Genomic DNA, 23,190 nt, shown 5'->3' with positions numbered 1-23,190 from the left:
TTCAGCAGGAACCATTTGCTTTCCAACTTGTGTTTTTCCCACGATTGTATTCTAAATATTGCGAAAGGCTTGTTTTGGCTGTATGCTGTTCACTGACAGATGTGCATTCCCGACTGTAGGTATGCCTTGTGATTGGGCTACACACAATCCACAGCTAGCCAATACATATTTTTATTACAAGCTATTGATCCTCTGTGGCTAAATTATAGGCCTGCTCCTGGTGCAGTATTCTGAATTATTTAATTTATTTCTGAACAGACAGCAGTAATTCTATAACTGTCACGTCCTGACCAGTAAGGGGTTATTTGTAGGTTGATCAGGACGTGGCAGAGGGTATTTGTTTTATGTATTACGGGGTTTTGGTGTATGTTCTGGGTTTTGTATTCTAGGTTGGTTTTCTAGTTTGTTTATTTCTGTGTGGTCTGTGTGGCTCCCGATCAGGAACAGCTGTACGTCGTTGTTCCTGATTGGGAGTCATATATTAGTTGCATGTTTTCACCTGGGGATTTGTGGGTAGTTGATTTTGCACTGCTTGTTATTATAGCCTGTAAAACTGTCTTCTGTCGTGCTTCGTTTTTGTTGTTCACTTTATTTAATAAATAATCAAGATGAGCATCCACATTCCTGCTGCGTTTTGGTCGTCTCTACCCAACGACACCCGTGACAGAACTACCCACCACAAAAAGACCAAGCAGCAGAGGAAGGAGAAAAGGGAATTTGAGTTGGACCAACGGGAGAAATGGACATGGGAGGAAATTATGGCCGGAGAGGGTCCATGGAGAAAGTGGAGCGAAGACCAGGAACGCTACAAGGGAACACAACAAGGGAACACGACTGGCGTTAAAGCCGGAGAGGCACCCCCAATAAAAAAAATTGGGGGGGCACACGGGTAGTTTGGCTGGGCGAAGGATGAGCCATAAGCCAGCTACCCGTGTTTATATGGAGGACCGTATGGAGTGGAGGGCGCCGAGTTTTGATGAAGTGTGCAAGATCTCGCCCATACGCACGCACAGTCCAGTGCGAGTTATTCCAGCCCCTCGCAGATGCCGTGCTAGAGTGGGCATCCAGCCTGGTAGGAGGATGCCTACACAGCGCGTCTGGTCACCGGTGCGCCTCCTAGAACCAGGCTACCCTACGCCCGCTCTACGCACTTTAACCATCAGGCCCCTACACAGCCCAGTTCGCCCTGTACTAGCACCCCGCTCGTACAGGGCTGCTAGTTCCATCCAGCCAGGACGGGTTGTGCAGGAGGTGCGATCAAGGCCACCTGTGCGCCTCCATGGCCCAGTTTTTCCAGTTCCCGCCTCTCGTGCTGACCCGGAAGTGCGAACCTCTAGTCTGGCACGTCCAATACCAGCACCACGCATCAAGCTTCCAGTGAGTCAGCCTAGTCCTACTCAGCCTGTTCCCGCTCCTCGCACTAGCCCTGAGGTGCGTGTCCCCAGGCTGGTACCTCCACTACCAGCCCCACTCATCAGGCTTCCAGTGCGTCAAACCAGGCCCGAGTGTCCGGCAACAGTGCCTCGTCCAGAGTGTCCGGCAACAGTGCCTCGTCCAGAGTGTCCGGCAACAGTGCCTCGTCCAGAGTGTCCGGCAACAGTGCCTCGTCCAGATTATCTGGCAACAGTGCCTCATCCAGAGTGTCCGGCAACAGTGCCTCGTCCAGAGTGTCCGGCAACAGTGCCTCGTCCAGAGTGTCCGGAACCAGGTGAGAAGGCCCACTGTCCGGAACCAGGTGAGACGGCCCACTGTCCGGAACCAGGTGAGACGGCCCACTGTCCGGAACCAGGTGAGACGGCCCACTGTCCGGAACCAGGGGAGACGGCCCACTGTCCGGAACCAGGGGAGACGGCCCACTGTCCGGAACCGAGTGAGCCTGCCCGCGATCCAGAACCGAGTGAGCCTGCCCGCGATCCGGAAACGAGTGAGTCTGCCCGCGACACTTGCATAACTATTCACCCCTAACCCCCCCCAAAAGTCAATACTTTGTAGAGCCACCTTTTGCAGCAATTACAGCTGCAAGTCTCTTGGGCTATGTCTCTATAAGCTTGGCACATCTAGCCACTGGGATTTTTGCCCATTCTTCAAGGAAGAACTGCTCCAGCTCCTTCAAGTTGGATGGGTTCCGCTGGTGTACAGCAATCTTTAAGTCATACCACAGATTCTCAATTGGATTGAGGTCTGGGCGTTGACTAGGTCATTCCAAGACATTTAAATGTTTCCCCTTAAACCACGCGAGTGTTGCTTTAGCAGTATGCGTAGGGTCATTGTTCTGCTGGAAGGTGAACCTCCGTCCCAGTCTCAAGTCTCTGGAAGACTGAAACAGGTTTCCCTCAAGATTTTCCCTGTATTTTGCACCATCCATCATTCCTTCAATTCTGACCAGTTTCCCAGTTCCTGTTGATGAAAAACATCCCCACAGCATGATGCTCCCACCACCATGCTTCACTGTGGGGATTGTATTCTCGGGGTGATGAGAGGTGTTGGGTTTGCGCCAGACATAGCGTTTCCTTGATGGCCAAAAAGCTAAATTTAAATCTCATCTGACCAGAGTACCTTCTTCCATATGTTTGGGAAGTCTGCCACATGCCTTTTGGAAAACATCCAAATGTGTTTGCTTATTTTGCTTATTACTCCAGACCTGACTGCCCTTAACCAACACAAAAACATCCTGTGGCGTTCTGCATCAGCATCGAACAGCCCCCGTGAAATGCAGCTTTTCAGGGAAGTTGGAAACCAATATACACAGGCAGTTAGAAAAGCCAAGGCTAGCTTTTTCAAGCAGAAATTTGCTACCTGCAACACAAACTCAAAAAAGTTCTGGGACACTAAAGTCCATGGAGAATAACAACACCTCCTCCCAGCTGCCCACTGCACTGAGGATAGGAAACTCTGTCACCTCTGATAAATCCACTATAATTGAGAATTTCAATAAGCATTTTTCTACGGCTGGCCATGATTTCCACCTGGCTACCCCTACCGCAGTCAACAGCACTGCACCCACCCACAGCAACTCGCCCAAGCCTTCCCCATTTCTCCTTCTCCCAAATTCAGTCAGCTGATGTTCTGAAAAAGCTGCAAAATCTGGACCCCTACAAATCAGCCGGGCAAGACAATTTGGACCCTTTCTTTCTAAAATTATCTGCCCGAAATTGTTGCAACCCCTATTACTAGTCTGTTCAACCTCTCTTTCGTGTCATCTGAGATTCCCAAAGATTGGAAAGCAGCTGCTGTCATCCCCTTCTTCAAAGGAGGGGACACTCTTGACCCAAATTGCTACAGACCTATATCTATCCTACCTTGCCTTTCTAAGGTCTTCAAAAGCCAAGTCAACAAACAGATTACCGACCATTTCAAATCCCACCGCACCTTCTCCGCTATGCAATCTGGTTTCAGAGCTGGTCATGGGTGCACCTCAGCCACGCTCAAGGTCCTACACGATATCATAACCGCCATCGATAAGAAACAATACTGTGCTGCCGTATTCATTGACCTGGCCAAGGCTTTCGACTCTGTCAATCACCACATCCTCATCGGCAGACTCAACAGCCTTGGTTTCTCAAATGATTGCATCGCCTGGTTCACCAACTACTTCTCTGATAGAGTTCAATGTGTCAAATCGGATGGCCTGTTGTCCAGGCCTCTGGTAGTCTCTATGGGGGTGCCACAGGTTTCAATTCTTGGGCCAACTCTTTTCTCTGTATACATCAATGAAGTCGCTCTTGCTGCTGGTGAGTCTCTGATCAACCTCTACGCAGACGACACCATTCTGTATACTTCTGGCCCTTCTTTGGACACTGTGTTAACAACCCTCCAGATGAGCTTCAATGCCATACAACTCTCCTTCCGTGGCCTCCAACTGCTCTTAAATACAAGTAAAACTAAATGCATGCTCTTCAACCGATCGCTGCCTGCACCTGCCCGCCAGTCCAGCATCACTACTCTGGATGGTTCTGACTTAGAATATGTGGACAACTACAAATACCTAGGTGTCTGGTTAGACTGTAAGCTCTCCTTCCAGACTCACATCAAACATCTCCAATCCAAAGTTAAATCTAGAATTGGCTTCCTATTTCACAACAAAGCATCCTTCACTCATGCTGCCAAACATACCCTCGTAAAACTGACCATCCTACCGATCCTCGACTTCGGCGATGTCATTTACAAAATAGCCTCCAATACCCTACTCAATAAACTGGATGCAGTCTATCACAGTGCCATCCATTTTGTCACCAAAGCCCCATATACTACCCAACACTGCGACCTGTACGCTCTCGTTGGCTGGCCCTCGCTTCATACTCGTCGCCAAACCCACTGGCTCCAGGTCATCTACAAGACCCTGCTAGGTAAAGTCCCGCCTTATCTCCGCTCACTGGTCACCATAGCAGCACCCACCTGTAGCACGCGCTCCAGCAGGTATATCTCTCTGGTCACCCCCAAAGCCAATTCCTCCAATGGCCGTCTCTCCTTCCAGTTATCTGCTGCCAATGACTGGAACGAACTACAAAAATCTCTGAAACTGGAAACACTTATCTCCCTCACTAGCTTTAAGCACCAGCTGTCAGAGCAGCTCACAGATCACTGCACCTGTACATAGCCCATCTATAATTTAGCCCAAACAACTACCGCTTCCCCTACTGTATTTATTTATTAATTTATTTTGCTCCTTTGCACTCCATTATTTCTATTTCTACTTTGCACTTTCTTCCACTACAAATCTACCATTCCAGTGTTTTACTTGCTATATTGTATTTACTATGCCACCATGGCCTTTTTTGCCTTTACCTCCCTTATCTCACCTCATTTGCTCACATTGTATATAGACTTATTTTTCTACTGTATGTTTGTTTTACTCCATGTGTCCCTCTGTGTTGTTGTATGTGTCAAACTGCTTTGCTTTATCTTGGCCAGGTCGCAATTGTAAATGAGAACTTGTTCTCAACTTGCCTACCTGGTTAAATAAAGGTGAAATAAATAAAAATTAAAAAATTCTTTAAGCAATGGCTTTTTTCTGGCCACTTTTCTGTAAAGCCCAGCTCTGTGGAGTGTACGGCTTAAAGTGGTCCTATGGACAGATACTCCAATCTCCGATGTGGAGCTTTGCAGCTCCTTCAGGGTTATCTTTGGTCTCTTTGTTTCCTCTCTGATTAATGCCCCTCCTTGCTTCGTCCGTGAGTTTTGGACGGCCCTCTCTTGGCAGGTTTGTTGTGGTGCCATATTCTTTCCATTTTTTAATAATGGATTTAATGGTGCTCCGTGGGATGTTCAAAGTTTCTGATATTTTTTTATAACCCAACCTTGATCTGTACTTCTCCACAACTTTGTCCGTGACCTGTTTGGAGAGCTCCTTGGTCTCCATGGTGCCGCTTGCTTGGTGGTGCCGCTTGCTTAGTGGTGTTGCAGACTTTGGGGCCTTTCAGAACAGGTGTATATATACTGAGATCATGTGACAGATCATGTGACACTTAGATTGTATACAGGTGGACTTTATTTAACTAATTATGTAACTTCTGACAGTAATTGGTTGCACCAGATCTTATTCAGGGGCTTCATGGGAAATGGGGGTGAATACATATGCATGCACCACTTTTCCGTTTAGAATTTGAATCTTTTTAAACAAGTAATTTTTTTCATTGCACTTCACCAATTTGGACTATTTTGTGTATGTCCATTACATGAAATCCAAATAAAAATAAATTTAAATTACAGGTTGTAATGCAACAAAATAGGAAAAACGCCAAGAGGGATGAATACTTTTGCAAGGCACTGTATGTTTCTACTTGATTTGCATTTATTATAGTTCCCATTAGCTGTTGCCAAAGCAGCAGCTACTCTTCCTGGGGTCTAGCAAAATGAAGGCAGTTTATACAATTTTAAAAACATTACAATACATTCACAGATTTCACAACACACTGTGTGCCCTCAGGCCCCTACTGCACCACATATCTACAGTACTAAATCCGTGTGTGTGTGTGTGTGTGTGTGTGTGTGTATATGCATGTGTCTGTGCCAATGTGTGTGTTGCGTCACAGTCCCCGCTGTTCCAGAGGGTGTTTTTTCTATCTGTTTTTTAAATCTAATTTTACTGCTGGCATGAATTACTTGATGTGGAATAGAGTTCCATGTAGTCATGGCTCTATGTAGTACTGTGTGCCTCCCATAGTCTGTTCTGGACTTGGGAACTGTGAAGAGACCTCTGATGGCATGTCTTGTGGGGTATGCATGGGTGTCCGAGCTGTGTGCCAGTAGTTTAGACAGACAGCTCGGTGCATTCAACATGTCAATACCTCTCATAATTAAAAGTAGTGATGAAGTCAATCTCTCCTCCACTTTCAGCCAGGAGAGATTGACATGCATATAATTAATATTAGCTCTCTGTGTACATCCAAGGTCCAGCCGTGCTGCCCTGTTCTGAGCCAATTGCAATTTTCCTAAGTCCTTTTTTGTGGCACCTGACCACACGACTGAACAGTAGCCAAGGTGTGACAAAACTAGGGTCTGTAGGACCTGCCTTGTTGATAGTGTTGTTAAGAAGGCAGAGCATCACTTTATTATAGACAGACTTCTCCCCATCTCAGCTACTACTGCATCAATATGTTTTGACAATGACAGTTTACAATCTAGTGTTACTCCAAGCAGTTTAGTCATCTCAACTTGCTCAATTTCCACATTATTTATTACAAGATTTAGTTGAGGTTTATGGTTTAGTGAGTGTTTTGTTCCAAATACAATGCTTTTAGTTTTAGAAATACTTAGGGCTAACTCATTCCTTGCCACCTACTCTGAAACTAACTGCAGCTCTTTGTTGAGTGTCGCAGTCATTTCAGTCGCTGTAGTAGCTGATGTGTATAGCGTTGAGTCATCCGCATACATAGACACTCTGGCTTTAAAGTTAGTAGCATGTCATTAGTAAAAATTGAAAAAAGCAAGGGGCCTAAACAGCTACCCTGGGGAATTCCTGATTCTAACTGGATAATATTTGAGAGGCTTCCATTAAAGAACACCCTCTGTGTTCTGTTAGACAAGTAACTCTTTATCCACATTATAGCATGGGGTGTAAAGCCATAACACATACGTTTTTCCATCAGCAGACTATGATCAATAATGTCAAAAGCTGCACTGAAGTCTAACAAGACAGCCCCCACAATTATTTTATCATCAATTTCTCTCAGCCAATCATCAGTCAAATTTGTGTAAGTGCTGTGCTTGTTGAGTGCCCTTCCCTATAAGCATGCTGGAATTCAATTTGTTTACTGTGAAATAGCATTGTATCTGGTCAAACACAGGTTTACTAAGGGTTGATGAAGGTGCAAAGGTGGAGAGATGAATGTTGCAGGCTCATGTCTATCAGAGCAGAGAGATATCATAGAAAGGGAATCTCATTCCAGTTCTGTGAGAGATACAGGCGCACGCTTCTCTTACCACAGCAACGGTCATGCATTGGTCTATAGGCTACAATGTTGCTCAAACCATAAACCCGGGCCGGCCCAACACGAATCAATTCTTAGAATATCAGGTACGTTTTCACATTATGTTTTTTAGGGGACAGGAGAATTAAAGAGGAGGCAACTTGAATTAACCCTGATAGCTTTTTTTGAAATTTGTACATTGCACATAGTGAATTATTTTTCATACCACGAGAGGTACCGGGTCCTGGAAAATGGGTTCCGGAAACGAAACAGTCCGGCAGGATCCAGCTCAAATTAAGCACTAATCCCTCATTCATGTCACTACTCGGACAGTTTATTCATCATGGCCCTCTCTCTAGATTGACATTATCGAGGTATTGCCATACAGATTGTAAATCTAACTTTACCCCTAACCAACTGTCATCGGAGAGTCTTAGACAATCAGTCTCTTACCATTTTGACTCCCTCTCCCCTGCACAGGGCCTCGTAGATCTCCCTTTCAGGCAGGTAGTCATTGGGTCTCTTGTAGGTCCCCAGCTGGATGGGCTCCTCTGTGGCTGGCTCCTGGCCCTCCTGGTTCAGCTTGTTCAGCTGCTTGGACAGCAGCTTCTCAAAGTAACGCAGGTTTCCTCCTGCCCTCTGATGGCTAGAGTCTGTAAGGACACCACGGGTCATGCAGTTACGCAGACTAACAGGACATGGGGAATATGAGGGAAATATATTAGAATCAGCATTAATTAATTGTGTGATTGCACAATTCGACAATGTTTAACTCTCATCACTGGTTTGAGTGAATAACAACTGTCTCTCTACTACATGCTACTAAAACATGTATTTTTTAAATTTTCTTTTCAAGGATAAGAAACACTTACATTGAATGTCTGAAATAAGATGCCCTCTTGTGATCTTTAGAGTCAGTCTACTGCAGTTATTTCATAATTGCCATTACGTGTTATGAGATGAGAGGCAAGACTGGGGATTATATGGCAACATTGCATTCAGTTACAGTGCATTCGGAAGTATTCAGACCCCTTGACTTTTTCCACATTTTGTTACGTTACAGCCTTATTCTAAAATGTATTTAATAGTTTTTTCCTCATCAATCTACACACATTACCCCATAACGACAAAGCAAGAAACAGAAATATCACATTTACTTAAGTATTCAGACCCTTTACTCAGTAAAGACCCTTTACTCAGTACTTGTCTTGGCTATGTGCTTAGGGTCGTTGTCCTGTTGGAAGATTAACCTTCACCCCAGTCTGAGGTCCTGAGCACTCTGGAATGGGTTTTCATCAAGGATCTCTCTGTACTTTGCTCCATTCATCTTTCCTTACTAGTCTCCTAATCCCTGTCGCTGAAAAACATCCCCACAGCATGATGCTGCCACCACCATGCTTCACCATAGGGATGGTGCAAGGTTTCCTCCAGACATGACACTTGGCATTCAGGCCAAAGAGTTCAATCTTGGTTTCATCAGACCAGAGAATCTTGTTTCTCATGGTCTGAGAGTCTTGAGGTGCCTTTTGGCAAACTCCAACTGGGCTGTCATGTGCCTTTTAATGAGGAGTGGTTTCCGACTGGCCACTCTACCATAAAGGCCTGATTGGTGGAGTGCTGCAGAGAGGGTTGTCCATCTCGAAGGTTCTCCAATCTCCATAGAGGAAGTCTGGAGCTCTGTCAGAGTGATCATCGGGTTCTTGATCACCTCCCTGACCAAGGCCCTTCTCCCCCGATTGCTCAGTTTGGCCGGGCGGCTAGCTCTAGGAAGAATCTTAGTGGTTCCAAACTTCTTCCATTTAAGAATGATGGAGGCCACTGTGTTCTTGGGGACCTTCAATACTGCAGAAATGTTTTGGTACCCTTCCTCAGATCTGTGCCTCAACACAATCCATTCTCGGAGCTCTACGGACAATTCCTTCGACCTCATGGCTTGGTTTTTGCTCTGACATGCACTTTTAACTGTGGGACCTTATATAGACAGTTGTGTGCCTTTCCAAATCATGTCCAATTTACCATAGGTGGAATCAAGTCGTAGAAACATCTCAAGGATGATCAATGGAAACAGGATGCACCTGAGCTCAATTTCGAGTCTCATAGAAAAGCGTCTGAATACTTATGCAATAAGGTATCTGTTTTTTATGCAAACATTTATTTTTTAAACTGTTTTGATTAGTCATTATGGGGTATTGTGTGTAGATTGATGAGGGGAAAAAATGAATTTAATCAATTTTTGAATAAGGCTGTAACGTAACAAAACGTGGAAAAAGTGAAGGGATCTCAACACTTTCCGAATGCACTGTATTTTAGTTAGGTCAGTTACAATTACCTTGACAAAAAACTATCTACTGACAACTCCCTAGTACGGTATTTCCCTTAATTTACTGCAAACGTTTTAAAGGGTTAAAAGTAGCACTTTTTCAGCCACTTATCCTGCACTTTTCCTGCCACAAACACAAAAAACATACCAAAACTAGGGATAACTACCCGATAATATGTTATTCTAGCTAACTACAGTAGCTAATGTTACTCTTTTAAATCTGATTCTTTCCTTGGTAAATATGACAGCGCTGGTAGATTTTCCTAGTTGTTCGCCTTCGGGTTTGGTCCATTTAACTTCGCATTCAAACAAAGCAACCAGATCGCCATAATTGCAGCCTTCAACACACAACATCACTGATGCAGTTCAAAATAGTAAACCATGACCACTCTTGGTTACACCCTGGAACTATGGAAGATGTATATGAGAGTTGGTGAGATGGTGATTATGTATGAGAATATTAGATTATGTGTGGAATCTGTGTGAGAGAGTGAGAGTATACGAGATTGAGATAGTGAGAAATTGTGAAAGTATAAGAGATTGAGATAGTGACATTGTGTGAGAGTATAAGAGGTTGAGATTGAGTGAGAGAGAAAGACGTCTCTTGTGTTCTCAAACACCCCTAAAAATAAGCTCCTGGATATGAAACAAGTTCTGAAGATGTTTCAGTGGTATGTCGCGTGTGTGTCCTACCAATGGCCACTAGGCGGCGTGTCAGCTCGATGGCGCGGGGCAGGTCTCCCATCTGGTAGACGGAGTAGCTGAGATAGTCCAGGACATCGGCCTTGGACACCACGTGCTCCTCCCCTGCATCCATCTGCCTGAGGGCCTGCTGCATCCACAGCACTGCGTGGTAGTAGTCTGCCTCGTTGTAAGCTGTCTTCCCCATGTCGTAACAGTCATCCACTGTCAGGATGGCGTTGTGGTGCATCCCTGCAGTTATAGTATAGTATAGTTAGGGTTGCAAAATTCCAGTAACTTTCCCAAAATTACCAGGTTTTCCAGAATTCCCAGTTGGAAGATTCCTGGAATCAGGAGGGAATTAGCAGGAAATCCGTGAATCCTCCAAACAGGATTTCTGAGAAGTATTGGAATTTGGGGAAATGTTGCCACCCTTAGTATAGTGTAGTACAGTATAGTATAAATGCACCATTCTGTTCTTAGCACTTCATAACAACTTCCATGAATAAGACTGTCTATAACCAGTTTATGAACTGTTTATGAGGTTTACTACATAAAATTGCTCCATAAATCCATAATGGTGCTGTGATACTGTAGATTATGTTTCTATTGCAGCAATACGAGGGTCATATCAAAACACTTTGCTTTGTAACCTTTTTCTGGCAGAGTTGTCAGACTTGGTGGGGTAGAATACTAAAACAGGATGCACATTTGTCATAAAAAAAATATACACAGTGAATGTGTGGCCAAAGCATCTGCTCTTGGTGTCAAGGCTGTTCTGATTTAGCTTGCATTTCTGGAGAGGTTAGACATCTGTCTGGAAGAAATGGAAACCACTCTGCAGTAGTACTTAGCTTGTTCGAAGCGTTCTGGAAGGGCCAGGTTGAGATACGCTCAGCTCACACACTGTTATAACACATATGGAGGCTTCTAGAATCTTCCTTGGCAGCGTTGGAGTGATTTTATCTGTGTCTGCAGGGAGTCAGAGAGAGGATAACAACACTCCTTTACCTGGCAGTTTGCCCCTGGCGAAACTCTCAGAGTCCAGTTTGTACGTGTCCTGGAGACGCATCAGTGCCTTGGCAGCACCTTTCTCATCCTCCTGGTCAGGGAAGTACTGCCGGTGTACTGTCATGTTGGAGATAAACCCTGAGGAGGGACCACAGTGATACATACACAGAGTGAAACGGTTGAAAATGATTCAAATCTTGTGAGTCATCGAAAGCTTTGTCCCAAGTACCACTCTATTCATTTTATAGTGGACTACTTTTGACCAGGGCACATTTGAGCAAATTGACCAGGGCACATAAATAACAAATTGACCAACGTCGGTTCAATTATTTGAATTCCATTTTGTTACTTTTTTTCCTGTGAGCTCGATGCTCAGTTTCTGTAGAAATAAATCAGATCAAGCCTGAACTGTGCGATGTAGTAGGGAGTTGTAGTTTCAAACAGGCCAATATTCTACATAGTTTAGAGCAGAAAACATGGTAATTAACTACAATGACCATAATCCATTGCACGCCCGCTTACTTGTCCGTTCTGTGTGGAGCAGACACGGAGACGGAGAGAAGAGAGAATGTGTGAGAGGGATAGAAAGCAGTTGCTTCGCGAGGTATCTCTACCTGAAAATATATGATCTAAGTGATTGATAGTTGGTATTCAGCAATCATAAAAATATGCCTTATTTACTTTAAAAAACTACTAAAATTGTAATTTTGTCAGACAGCATAGGCAGCAGCTCTATAGTGATGAGATGATGACTTGGAATAAAGTCATCAAATAAAACAAATATTTTTTTTAAGTAAAGTCATATGAATAAATGATGGTTAATAAGTGATAAGCAGTAATGGGCAGTCACTACCATCATGGGACTTTTAGAATTGTTTTATTCTGTGTTACAGCATTCCCCCCACATAACGCATATGTCACGTCCTGACCAGTAAAGGGGTTATTTGTTATTGTAGTTTGGTCAGGACGTGGCAGGGGGTGTTTGTTTTATGTGTTTCGGGGTTTTTTGTTAATGTTCTATGTTCGTTCTAGTCTCTCTATTTCTATGTTTAGTTTATTGGGTTGACCTTCAATTGGAGGCAGCTGTTCCTCGTTGCCTCTAATTGAAGGTCCTATTGAGTAGGGGTGTTTTTCTATGGGTTTTTGTGGGTAGTTGTTCCGTATGTGTAGCTGTGTGCCTCACAGGACTGTTTTCTCGTCGTTGTTTTGATTAAGTTTTGTTTTTTCTTCATAATAAATAAGATGAGCATACACATTCCCGCTGCGCCTTGGTCGCATCTTTACGACGAACGTGACAGCATAGTGCATTTACGGTCTAAAAAATGACTGAAATCAAAAACAGTAATAATTTTAAGTAAATTCTAAATGAAACTGAACCGACCTCAAACAGCACTAATCGCTCAGCAATAATAGGGTGCATTTGGGACGCATACAAATAGTCAAAGGCACCAAGCACAGAACATCTGCAGTGGAGCTGCCTGGTGTGCAATGATATAATGTGTGATCTAGTGTGTGAGGTTCAGATAACTAGAGAATGTAAACTGTGATTCTAGTCACGTAAAGCAGTGGTTCTCAAACCTCTCCTCAGGGGCCCCCAGACATTTCAATATTTTGTTGATTCACCTGACAAGTTGAATCAGGTGTGCTAGCTCTGGAATATATCAAATACATGGAACGGCTGGGGGTCACTGAGGAGATGTTTGAGAACCACTGACGTATAGGCTAAGGGAGACTAGCTGATATAATAACGGTATCTACAGGTATTTATGTTGCTTCTACTGATGGCTAGATAACAAACAGACAGAGTGTGTTACGATCCAGCCCTAATATCAACAAATACACTGGACCTTCCATTTTGCCTCCTTCCAGACATCTGACAACACCAAGCTGGTGGGTCCACATTTACACACAAAGACAAACATATAGGTAAGACAGAAGACAATTACCTACACACACACACGCACGCACACACTGAAGACGTGACCAATGTAAACAGATACAGTTACAGCTGCACAGCCAGTGTTCTCTCTCAGCTCCACTCTACTCTGCAGATGTGGGGTTGGAGCATGATGGATCACAATTGGCCCCACACCCCTTTCTCCACAAGCCTCCACACACCCACACAGAGAGAAGCTATATAGCAGCTGTAACCTCTCCCTCCCTCCATCCCTGTCGTACCGTCTGAAGGGTCCTGCAGCACCAGGCTCTCCAGCTCGGACCACTCCGTGTTGAGTCTCTTCATCAGCTTGTAGGCGTTGACGGGGTGGGCCAGGTAGCCCTCCGGGTCTAAGGTGGAGACACGCGTCAGCACGTCCAGCTTGTTGGCCCAGCTACAGCACATGGAGGGAAAGAGTCAGGTTCAGTCTAGTAGAAAAGTATCTCCAGTCGTGCTACAATCCGATCATTGATCATCTCTCAAACTGACCTATTCCATCTGTCAGTTAGGCATATTCTGGCAAATGAACATCATTGGGAAAAAAAGGCTAAAAGGATTCTATGGTTACAGATTCTATGGTTACAGATTCTATGGTTACAGATTGTAGTGTTCACCTTTTCACAGCATCTAGTTTGGACTCTTCTGCTTTGATGTATTCTTTCAAGGACTGAACCAACTCCTTCTCTGTGTATATCAGGTCTGTCATTTGACCTAATAGAAGGTTTAAGGAAAAAAAGCAATTCTGTGAAGTTGAAAACTGAAGATGACCCATTCAATATCCTGAATCTTTTGTGTTAGAACTGTGTTATAACAGACTACTGTACACCTATGTTATAAACGTGTTAGGCAACCAGGTCGAGTCATTTCCCATGATCATCATTTCCTGAGAGAAAGTGGATGCAGTAAGTGCTTCGGTTTAATGGTCCGTGAAATATTTAAGCTATTTTCTGAACAGTTTCCTACACAGACTTTAGTAAGTGAAAACGCAAAAAAATGCTCAACACGTAGCCTCCTCTGCTGAGATTGTATAGTATTATGTGTCCAACCACACCGCATTCTAAATACCCATGTGTCTTTGAGGTAAGGGGGCGTGGATGCCGCTGTATGCAGAAAACAATTCCATAGCAACGCTGGACAGTTAGGAGTGAGCTCAATACGGTGCCCGGAGGAGAGTGAAAAAGCTTCACGGCACATTTGTATATTAGTCTAATGGCTGCCAAACTAAGCAAAGTAAAGTAAATTACGCAGACTACTTCAACTAACATTATACAGGCTGCTGGTGCCACTTGGAGTGAAATTAAGTTCAAAATGTTATTTCAGAAATTGGACTGAATAAGAACAACTTCTACTTGCTTAGTTACTAATATTTGTTGTATTGAGAAAATCTGTTAATAAGGCTGCTTTAAACGATGTAAACTCTCCTAGGCTTTGTCTGACGCAAGCGTTTCCTTCTGTTGATAGCTTTGCTGCTTTTATGCTGCTTTTACGCGGGTCAGATGTGAGAAGAGTTCAGAGACTTCGAAAATGTGTTTGAGATAATTTTTTTATTGACTTATGCCATGTTCTTATGCTATCTGAGTGACTCAAACATTATAATAAAATCAGTGTGGGTCCCATGCCATGACAAAATACTCCTGAATGCATCATCTTTGGCATTTTAGATTCTCCCTGACTGTCTAGCTTTAATTTTGGTGATTGTTAATTCTCAAAGATTCTTTATTTAAATACTATATAGGTCCATTATCTTTTCTGCATACTTTATATCTGGTTTTAGTTGTTTAAGTTTACACTGAATTTTTTTTATTATTATTTGATTTTATTGTTTGGACTTAGGTGGTCAGAAAAAACATTTAGGCAGCCCACTCAATACTTTTCTACGCAAAAAACCCTGATGTCATGTCATACATATAAGGGTAATGCTATAGGCCTACTTGTAGATTTGTAGTGGTAAAGGCATACACTACAGAGGCGTAATGGTATAGGTATACAGTACATATATGCTTACCTATAGAGGTGAATACTTCAGCCTGTACGCTCCAGCAGCAGCAGACCAGAGCCAGGGAGAGGAGGGACGGGTATTTTCTCATTGTACTGGTAGACAAGACCTGCAATGACATCACACAATCACGTCAGTCAGTCATTCAATTCAATTCAACATTATATATTCCCTCAGGGGCAATTAAGAAAGGCAAGTCAGTTAGTCAATCAGGCATATCCTTTTCATTATCCGCACAACAAATTACATTAGGCATTCAGAGATGCAATATGAGAAATTGTTTAACTGGCAATGTTTCCATTATTTGAAAGTTGTCTGTGCAATAATGCTGTGTGTTTATAGTTTCCAACAGGCCTTTTCCTATTATGTGAGCCATTACTGGCCAGTTGTTACTTGGTAGGCCCTGTGCTGTCTGGCGTCTTGTCATCTGAGTCTAAAATGGCTGCAAAACCAAGGGCCTTCATTGGGGCTGGCCCACCACGTGCCTGATGAGAAAGGATGACTAATAGAGTGAATCTCAAAATAATTTCCCTTGACCCATCATATCCGCTCTCCTCGCCTCCTAAAACACATCAGAGGGAAGCTAGTAGAGCTTTGGAGTAGAAGACTGCTAAAAGGTCTGGTTACCAACTACAGTATGTCTGGAACTTGGGTTCATGGGGTCATGGGGTTAGTGGACAGGCAGAGTGTACTAGACTGCTGTTTCATTTGCTTCCCTAATGGTTAAGAAGCCCAAAAACATGTCTGGCTCACAAATACAGAGGAATTACTTGGTTGAAAGAAGTACTCATTTGACCAAAGACAAAAAAACATTTTCCACTTTCTCTCTCCTATATAAAACCCCAAATACTGTTGACATAGACACACACAAGACATACTTCAGAGAGAGAGAGATAGAGTTTACAGTGAGGTTATAAAGGGTGTGAAGCAGCATTGTGCAGAGTGTTTCTAAACTCTCTCCAGCTGCTTCACCATATAATTTCTCAGTTATGACTGTTTACCGACAGTTTGTCTAATAAAGCACAGCTCACTCCACACTGTCTGGACCCCTTTCTTCTCCTTAATCCAGCTCTAATTTGGGATTACCACCAACAACAACATCTAGTTAAATACAGTGTGGTATCTAATTGTCAAACAGAGCTCATGAATCTGAAGCATTGTCACGGGAGTCGTTGTGTAGAGATGACCAAAACGCAGCGGGAATGTGGATGCTCATCTTTATATTTATTAAATAAAGAGAACACGAAAAAACAACAAAACAAAGAACGGCAGATGACAGTTTTACAGGCTATACGCAGCAGTGCAAAATACAACTACCCACAAAAACCCCAGGTGAAAACAAGCTCCTAATATATGACTCCCAATCAGGAACAACGATGTACAGCTGTTCCTGATCGTGAGCCACACAGACAACAAAGAAATAGAACAAACCAGAACATACACTAAAACCCCGGAATACATAAACCAAACACCCCTTAAATACTACACACACAACCCGAACCATATGAAACAAATACCCTTCTGCCACGTCCTGACCAAACTACAATACAAATACTCCCTCTACTGGTCAGGACGTGACAAGCATGCTAAAGGTGCTCTCTGGAGAGAAAAAAAATGTGCGTAATCAATAATTGTTGTGTCTAGTTTTGATTGAAACGTGAAAGCTATGACAACGGATTTAAAATTCGGAAATATTTGTGACTAGTCTTAGATTATGCTTCAAATTGTTTATTACTATGCTATACTTTTAAAAGTGAAACACTGAAAAAGGAGGGCAGAATTGATAGATTTATACGTACAGCCTATGCCATCATTTTACAATTCATAGTTTTTATCAAAATTATACCAATCCCTTGAGCCTTTCCAGATGATGAGTCCAATAATAATTTATGTGATGTTATGAGCAGAGGGAAAGGAGGAGTAGCAGAGATGGCTTCTAGCTAAAGCACTACCTACAGTGCCTTCGGAAAGTATTCAGCCCCCTTGACTTTTTCCAAATTTTGGAAATAATTTGACCCTGAGCCTGCCTACCATCCTGTACCTTTGCCCCTATCTGGATTACCGACCTCTGCCTGACCCTGACCCTGAGCCTGCCTGCCATCCTGCACCTTTGACTCTGTTGCTGTAATAAACATTGTTACTTCGACACGGTCTGCATCTGGGCCTTACCTTATCCTGATATATATAAGGTCCTACAGTTGACAGTGCATGTCAGAGCAAAAACCATGCCATGAGGTCGACAGGATTGTGTTGAGGCACAGATCTGGGGAAGGGTACCAAAACATTTCTGCAGCATTGAAGGTCCCCAAGAACACAATGGCCTCCATCATTCTTAAATGCAAGATGTTTGGAACCTCCTAAACTCTTCCCAGAGCTGGCCGCCTGGCCAAATTGAGCAACCCGGGGTTGAAAGGCCTTGGTCAGGGAGGTGACCAAGACCCTGATGGTCACTCTGACAGAGCTCTAGAGTTCCTTTGTGGAGATGGGAGAACCTTCCAGAAGGACAACCATCTCTAAAGCACTCCACCATTCAGGCCTTTATGGTAGTGGCCAGTCGGAAGCCACTCCTCAGTAAAAAGGCACATGACAGCCCGCTTGGAGGTTGCCAAAAGACACCTAAAGACTCTCAGACCATGAGAAACAAGATTCTCTGTTCTGACGAAACCAAGATTTAAAAAAAAAAATAAAAATATTTAACCTTTATTTAACTAGGCAAGTCAGTTAAGAACAAATTCTTAAGATTGAGCTCTTTAGCCTGAATACTAAGGACGTCTGGAGGAAACCTGGCACCATCCCTACGGTGAAACATGGTGGTGGCAGCATCATGCTGTGAGGATGTTTTCAGCGGCAGGGACTGGAAGACTAAGATCAAGGCAAAGATGAACGGAGCAAATTACAGAGAGAACCTTGATGGAAACTTGCTCCAGAGCGCTCAGACTGGGGTGAAGGTTCACCTTCCAACAGAACAACGACCCTAAGCACACAGCCAAGACAACGCAGAAGTGGCTTTGGGAAAAGTCTCTGAATGTCCTTGAGTGGCTCGAAAGAGCCCAAACTTGAACCCAATTGAACATCTCTGGAGAGACCTGAAAATAGCTGTGCAGCAACACTCCCCATCCAACCAGACAGAGCTTGAGAGGATCTGCAGAGAAGAATGGGAGAAACTCCCCAAACACAGGTGTGCCAAGCTTGTAATGTGATGCCCAAGAAGACTCGATGCCGTAATCACTGCCAAAGGTGCTTCAACAAAGTACTGAGTAAAGGGTCTGAATACTTATGTAACTGTGATATTTCTGTTTATTATTTTTTTACTAGCAAACATTTCTAAAAACCTGTTTGTGCTTTGTCATTATGGGGTATTATGATGTCATTATGGGGTATTGTGTGTAGATTGATGAGGGGAAAAAACAATTTCATACATTTTAGAATAAGGCTGTAACATAACAAAATGTGGAAAAAGTCAAGGGGTCTGAATACTTTCCAAAGTCACTGTATATCTGTGATATAGGTTGTATCACATCCGGCTGTGATTGGGAGTCCCATAGGGTGGACCACAATTGGCCCAGTGTCATCCAGGTTTGGCCGGGGTATACCGTCATTGTAAATAAGAATTTGTTCTTAACTGACTTGCCTAGTTAAATAAAGGTTAAATAAAATAAATAATTACAAAATATCGGCATGGGTAAGTTTTTTTCCCCCCAAAAAAATGGCAATGGTATCGGACCCCCCAAAAAACGTATCGGTAGGGCTCTAGTTTATATACCAATCTAGCTACTGACATTATATTTACATTCTATTTATTTTTGCTTAACATTGACCAGAGGCTGGGATGAACTCACAGTGAAACTGTTGTTGTGTAAAAATAGATATTCTCTAGTTAATCTGGATAAATGACCTGATCAAGCATAAACACACACACCCTCCCCAGGCTGAGAACATGTTGAGACAACCCACCCAAGCCTCAGACTTCACCTTTCCAGATATCTGTCATTACTCACAACACACTGCTAGAACATACATCCCACAACACCTTTCACCTCAGGAGTAATATTCCCTCTAATTTTTTGGGGCGCTGAGCGCAAACTTCAATGTTGTGAAAATTCTGTGCGTTTACTGTGAAAACTGAGGCTGTACCCCCTTTACGTTACTGTTTCAGACAGTGGTCAAGTAGGTTACTGTGGATGATGATAATGTAGACCTACCAGAGTGGCCTACCATCAAAAACAATTTAGAAAATGCATCCCTTAACATAGAAATAGTTGTTCAATCATTCAGCCTAAAGCAGCAGCCAACGTGTGGTGTTCAATGTAGTTCTACATCCCATGAGACTGAATAAAACATGCAGGGCTGTTTATACACTTCCCATACCATTTTTACAGAGAATCAGACAAATCATGCCACCTTCCTATTGGCTACTTAGCTTATTCAAACCTGTCTCAAAATACAACACTGCCCCTTTAAGACAAAAAAAAGCTCTTTACCCTACTCGCCTTTCAAAGTTGTCTAGAAATGTACACGTTTTGTGCTCTTGTAAGAAGCAATCACTCCCCCATTGCTGACTGCAAATTATCTATAACTGGGCTAATTACTCACAAACTAGCAAGGATATGAACAAATGTGCACACATGGCTACATCAAATCAAATTTTATTTGTCACATGTTTGTCAGCCTGAGCAACCTTTGACGTGAGCTCCACAATGAACTGCAAAGCATCCAATCAAGGACGCAGCAACACTGTAGACTTTACAGTAAAATGCTTACTTACAAGCCCTTAACCAACAATGCAGTTCTAAGAAAATAACCAAAAAATGTAAATTAAGAAAAATTGAAGAGATAAGAAAAACAAATAATTAAAGATCAGCAGTAAATAACAGTAGCGGGGCTATATACAGGGGCTATATACAGGGGCTATATACAGGGGGTACCGGTACAGAGTCAATGTGTCAATGTGCAGGGGCACCGGTGTCGAGGTATTTGAGATAATTATGTACATGCAGGTAGGGTTGTTAAAGTGGCTATGCATAGATAATAACAGAGTAGTAGCAGTGTGTGTGTGGGGGGGGGGGTGCAAATAGTCTGGGTAGCCATTTGATTAGCTGTTCAGGAGTCTTATGGCTTGGGGGTAGAAGCTGTTTAGAAGCCTCAAGCACATCTACTCACGACCGCTCATACTGTTAACAGAGTCAAGTTCAAAGTGAATGGCACAGATACATATGGCAATGGTCTATTTGCATATAGGCATGCTGCAGCTCTTATTGGTTATGGTGCACCGGTCTGTGTAGAGTACGGACCTGAGTCGTGCCTCTCAATGCAACAGAAACCTACTCCGATGCAGTTTGCATACTAAGTCTTGCATAGTTGTTTCGGCACGTTGCATTGAAAGTGGCTAAAATTGCATTGATTCGATCACAATTCCCACAGTAAAGCAAACGTTGATAGTGTTGCCTAAGGGGGAAAAGTTGAATATTGTGCTTCTCTGTGAGGGCTGATCATTCTTCTGAGCGGCAGTCCCCAGGGAGCTGCGCGCCCCCGCACAGCTTAGAGGGAACAGGAGGCCAACGCGCTCACTTCCTTCCACCTCGGCAGCACACTGGTCAAAAAATGTTTTCTAGGTGTTACTTGAGTTGAAAGGAGGAGATGTGTCCAAGAACAGAACTCTGAACCATTCCAGAGCAGTATTGGCAACCGAGTGACCTCTCCAATATGTATGATGAGCTGAGATCCAGTAAGTTTGATAAGGGTCCAGAGTTGACACAAGGTCAGGGCTAAGTGATCAAGATCCTCAATACAGTCCAGGTCTTACTATAACTGTTTGTTTTTTGTCAGCCTGAGCAACCTTTGACGTGAGCTCCACAATGAACTGCAAAGCATCCAATCAAGGACGCAGCAAAACTGTCCAGCATTCAGCCTCATGATGTCACTGCTAGCTCACCTCTATTTTGGCATTTCTCTGGATATCTGTTTATACAGTTTGACTCAAGCAGTGCAGGCACTCATTACACAAACTCGATCTAGCACCAAGCTCCCTCCTGGCTGTGTACGTACACATATGGGCTCAAATAATTCCGGTGTTATATTGCAGTAACATTCGCAAACAGTTACACCCCACACAGACGTACGCACAAGCACGCACACACTCCCACAAGTAATGCTGTTCTTTAAACAGAATATTGAGATATAAACCTACATTGTAGTAGGGTCTCTGTACACAGATAATGACATTGCATATGATAAATGTCCCTTGCAAGTTTTTCCCCCCAATGAAATCGAATTTGTTTCTGGGGAATGATGACTTTGTTCCTTCGTCTTATTTGAGCAGTTCCCTCTGACTGTAGGCCTATAGAGGAGTAAATGACGACTTGTCAATGACGACGTTACTGAGTCTGATGGATTATAGAGCAGAAAGGGTTCAATTCAGTCTGAATATGTGTAGACATTTTCTTATTTCTTATTTCTCAAACTGATTGTTTTGGGATGCTTGCTTCTCAGTTCTGTAACCTGCATGGCTGCTTGCCATATCTGCCGCCAGAATGCACAAAGATGTACTAAAAGTAAGAGGTTCAAATATCAAATATGCATTGTAGTACTGTTATAACTAGGCTACTTAGCCTATTGCAGATCTTTCTATTGTTTCCCTGTTACACAGATAAATTAGATATGTGTATATTTGATTCACGGTTCAAAGTAAAGTATCCAATACCTTTCCCCAGCATAAAGACAAAAATAACCCAGACCGGCTGTCTCAACGTCTGGAAATCACATCTTCTTGCTACTTCACGCAGTTACAATGCCAGTGACGTCAGCCAAGACACAGACTTTTCTAGAAATCCCCGTCACTGGAACACTTCTGGGTCTCGCGAATGTAAATTGTTCTGAAATCTCTCTATTTTTTTTTATGTTGAGAGAAAGGTGAATGTATATGTAATGTTAGAAATACCTATAGCTTACCTACCCCTCAAAAACCTGAAGTTATAATGGCATTCTGCAATATTGGCTAAAACTTTTAAAACTTTCTCTGTAAGTCATGTTACATTGTTGCTGCATAATGCTACAGTTGCCAACAAGGCACGTAAAGCAAATGAATGCGCAAAAGCGAGCAATTCACGATTTCATTAAATAATTCGGCAGAAATCCCAAGTTTAGCATCAAGAATGTCCCATAAAACGGGGCAGTTGTTATTGACAACCATACACAGCATGTTAAAGTAATAACATAATGCGCGCCTCTGTGTGGATATTACATATTAGATCAAGTACGATATCATGACAGTATGCATCTGGAACATTAAAATGTATATGAAATCTTACCGTTTCTTTCCCTTGTAATTGCAAGACTATCCTACACCTTTAACAGCATCAGAACATATATTCAAGACCGCCCGGGGTTGGCATTAGCACGAGTATTCTGCCAGCAGCACAAATGATGACGTCAGTACTATATGGTAATGACCTTCAAAATAAAACGCACTCATTTCAAAACAGTGCAACTCATTCAGATTATATTGAATTTTTATACATTTTTATGAGGGCTTTTTTAATAAATGGCCACAGGGGTGGTGGAGAACGAAGTGCTGCTGGGTATGTATGACACAGTCCCCCTCCAAAAATAACAATATTTGGTTAGTAGAGACCCTACTGAGTATTTCCCACCCTACTTTAGCTGAGACAGGTAGAATAGTTTTCCCTTTACAAGCCAATAAGCATCCCGTATACTGTGTATTGCAGTGAATGGAGTGGGTGGATTAAGGAGTCACCAGTACTCTGTATTAACACCGTTACGCAGCACAAGAGACCTATTTAAGTTTTGCAGACTGTATTGAGTAATTCAAATACCATAT

At 43.1% G+C, this 23,190-nt stretch overlaps 1 protein-coding gene across 3 annotated transcripts in view; it reads right to left on the bottom strand.

The window, feature by feature from the left end:
• Positions 1 to 22,763, bottom strand: part of LOC106603838 (prolyl 4-hydroxylase subunit alpha-2) — a 42,402-nt gene extending 19,639 nt beyond the window's left edge. For 2 of the 3 annotated variants that reach the window (XM_014198019.2, XM_014198020.2), the window contains exons 1-7: positions 22,661 to 22,763; positions 15,363 to 15,462; positions 13,972 to 14,068; positions 13,600 to 13,751; positions 11,422 to 11,559; positions 10,423 to 10,662; positions 7,863 to 8,062 (exon numbers count right to left, since the gene is read on the bottom strand). In XM_014198019.2, the coding sequence (XP_014053494.1) occupies positions 7,863 to 8,062; positions 10,423 to 10,662; positions 11,422 to 11,559; positions 13,600 to 13,751; positions 13,972 to 14,068; positions 15,363 to 15,444 (909 nt within the window). In that variant the 5' untranslated portion in view covers positions 15,445 to 15,462; positions 22,661 to 22,763. Of the gene's footprint in view, positions 1 to 7,862; positions 8,063 to 10,422; positions 10,663 to 11,421; positions 11,560 to 13,599; positions 13,752 to 13,971; positions 14,069 to 15,362; positions 15,463 to 15,746; positions 15,769 to 22,660 lie in introns of those variants that run through there. The other variant, XM_045717344.1, reaches the window with a different exon arrangement.
• Between the last annotated feature and the right edge of the window lie 427 nt (positions 22,764 to 23,190).

The sequence above is a fragment of the Salmo salar genome, chromosome ssa04 (genome assembly GCF_905237065.1).
Source record: "Salmo salar chromosome ssa04, Ssal_v3.1, whole genome shotgun sequence".
NCBI lineage: Eukaryota > Metazoa > Chordata > Actinopteri > Salmoniformes > Salmonidae > Salmo > Salmo salar.
The sequence above is the reverse complement of the archived record's forward strand: the minus strand, read 5'-3'. Positions and strand labels throughout refer to the sequence as shown.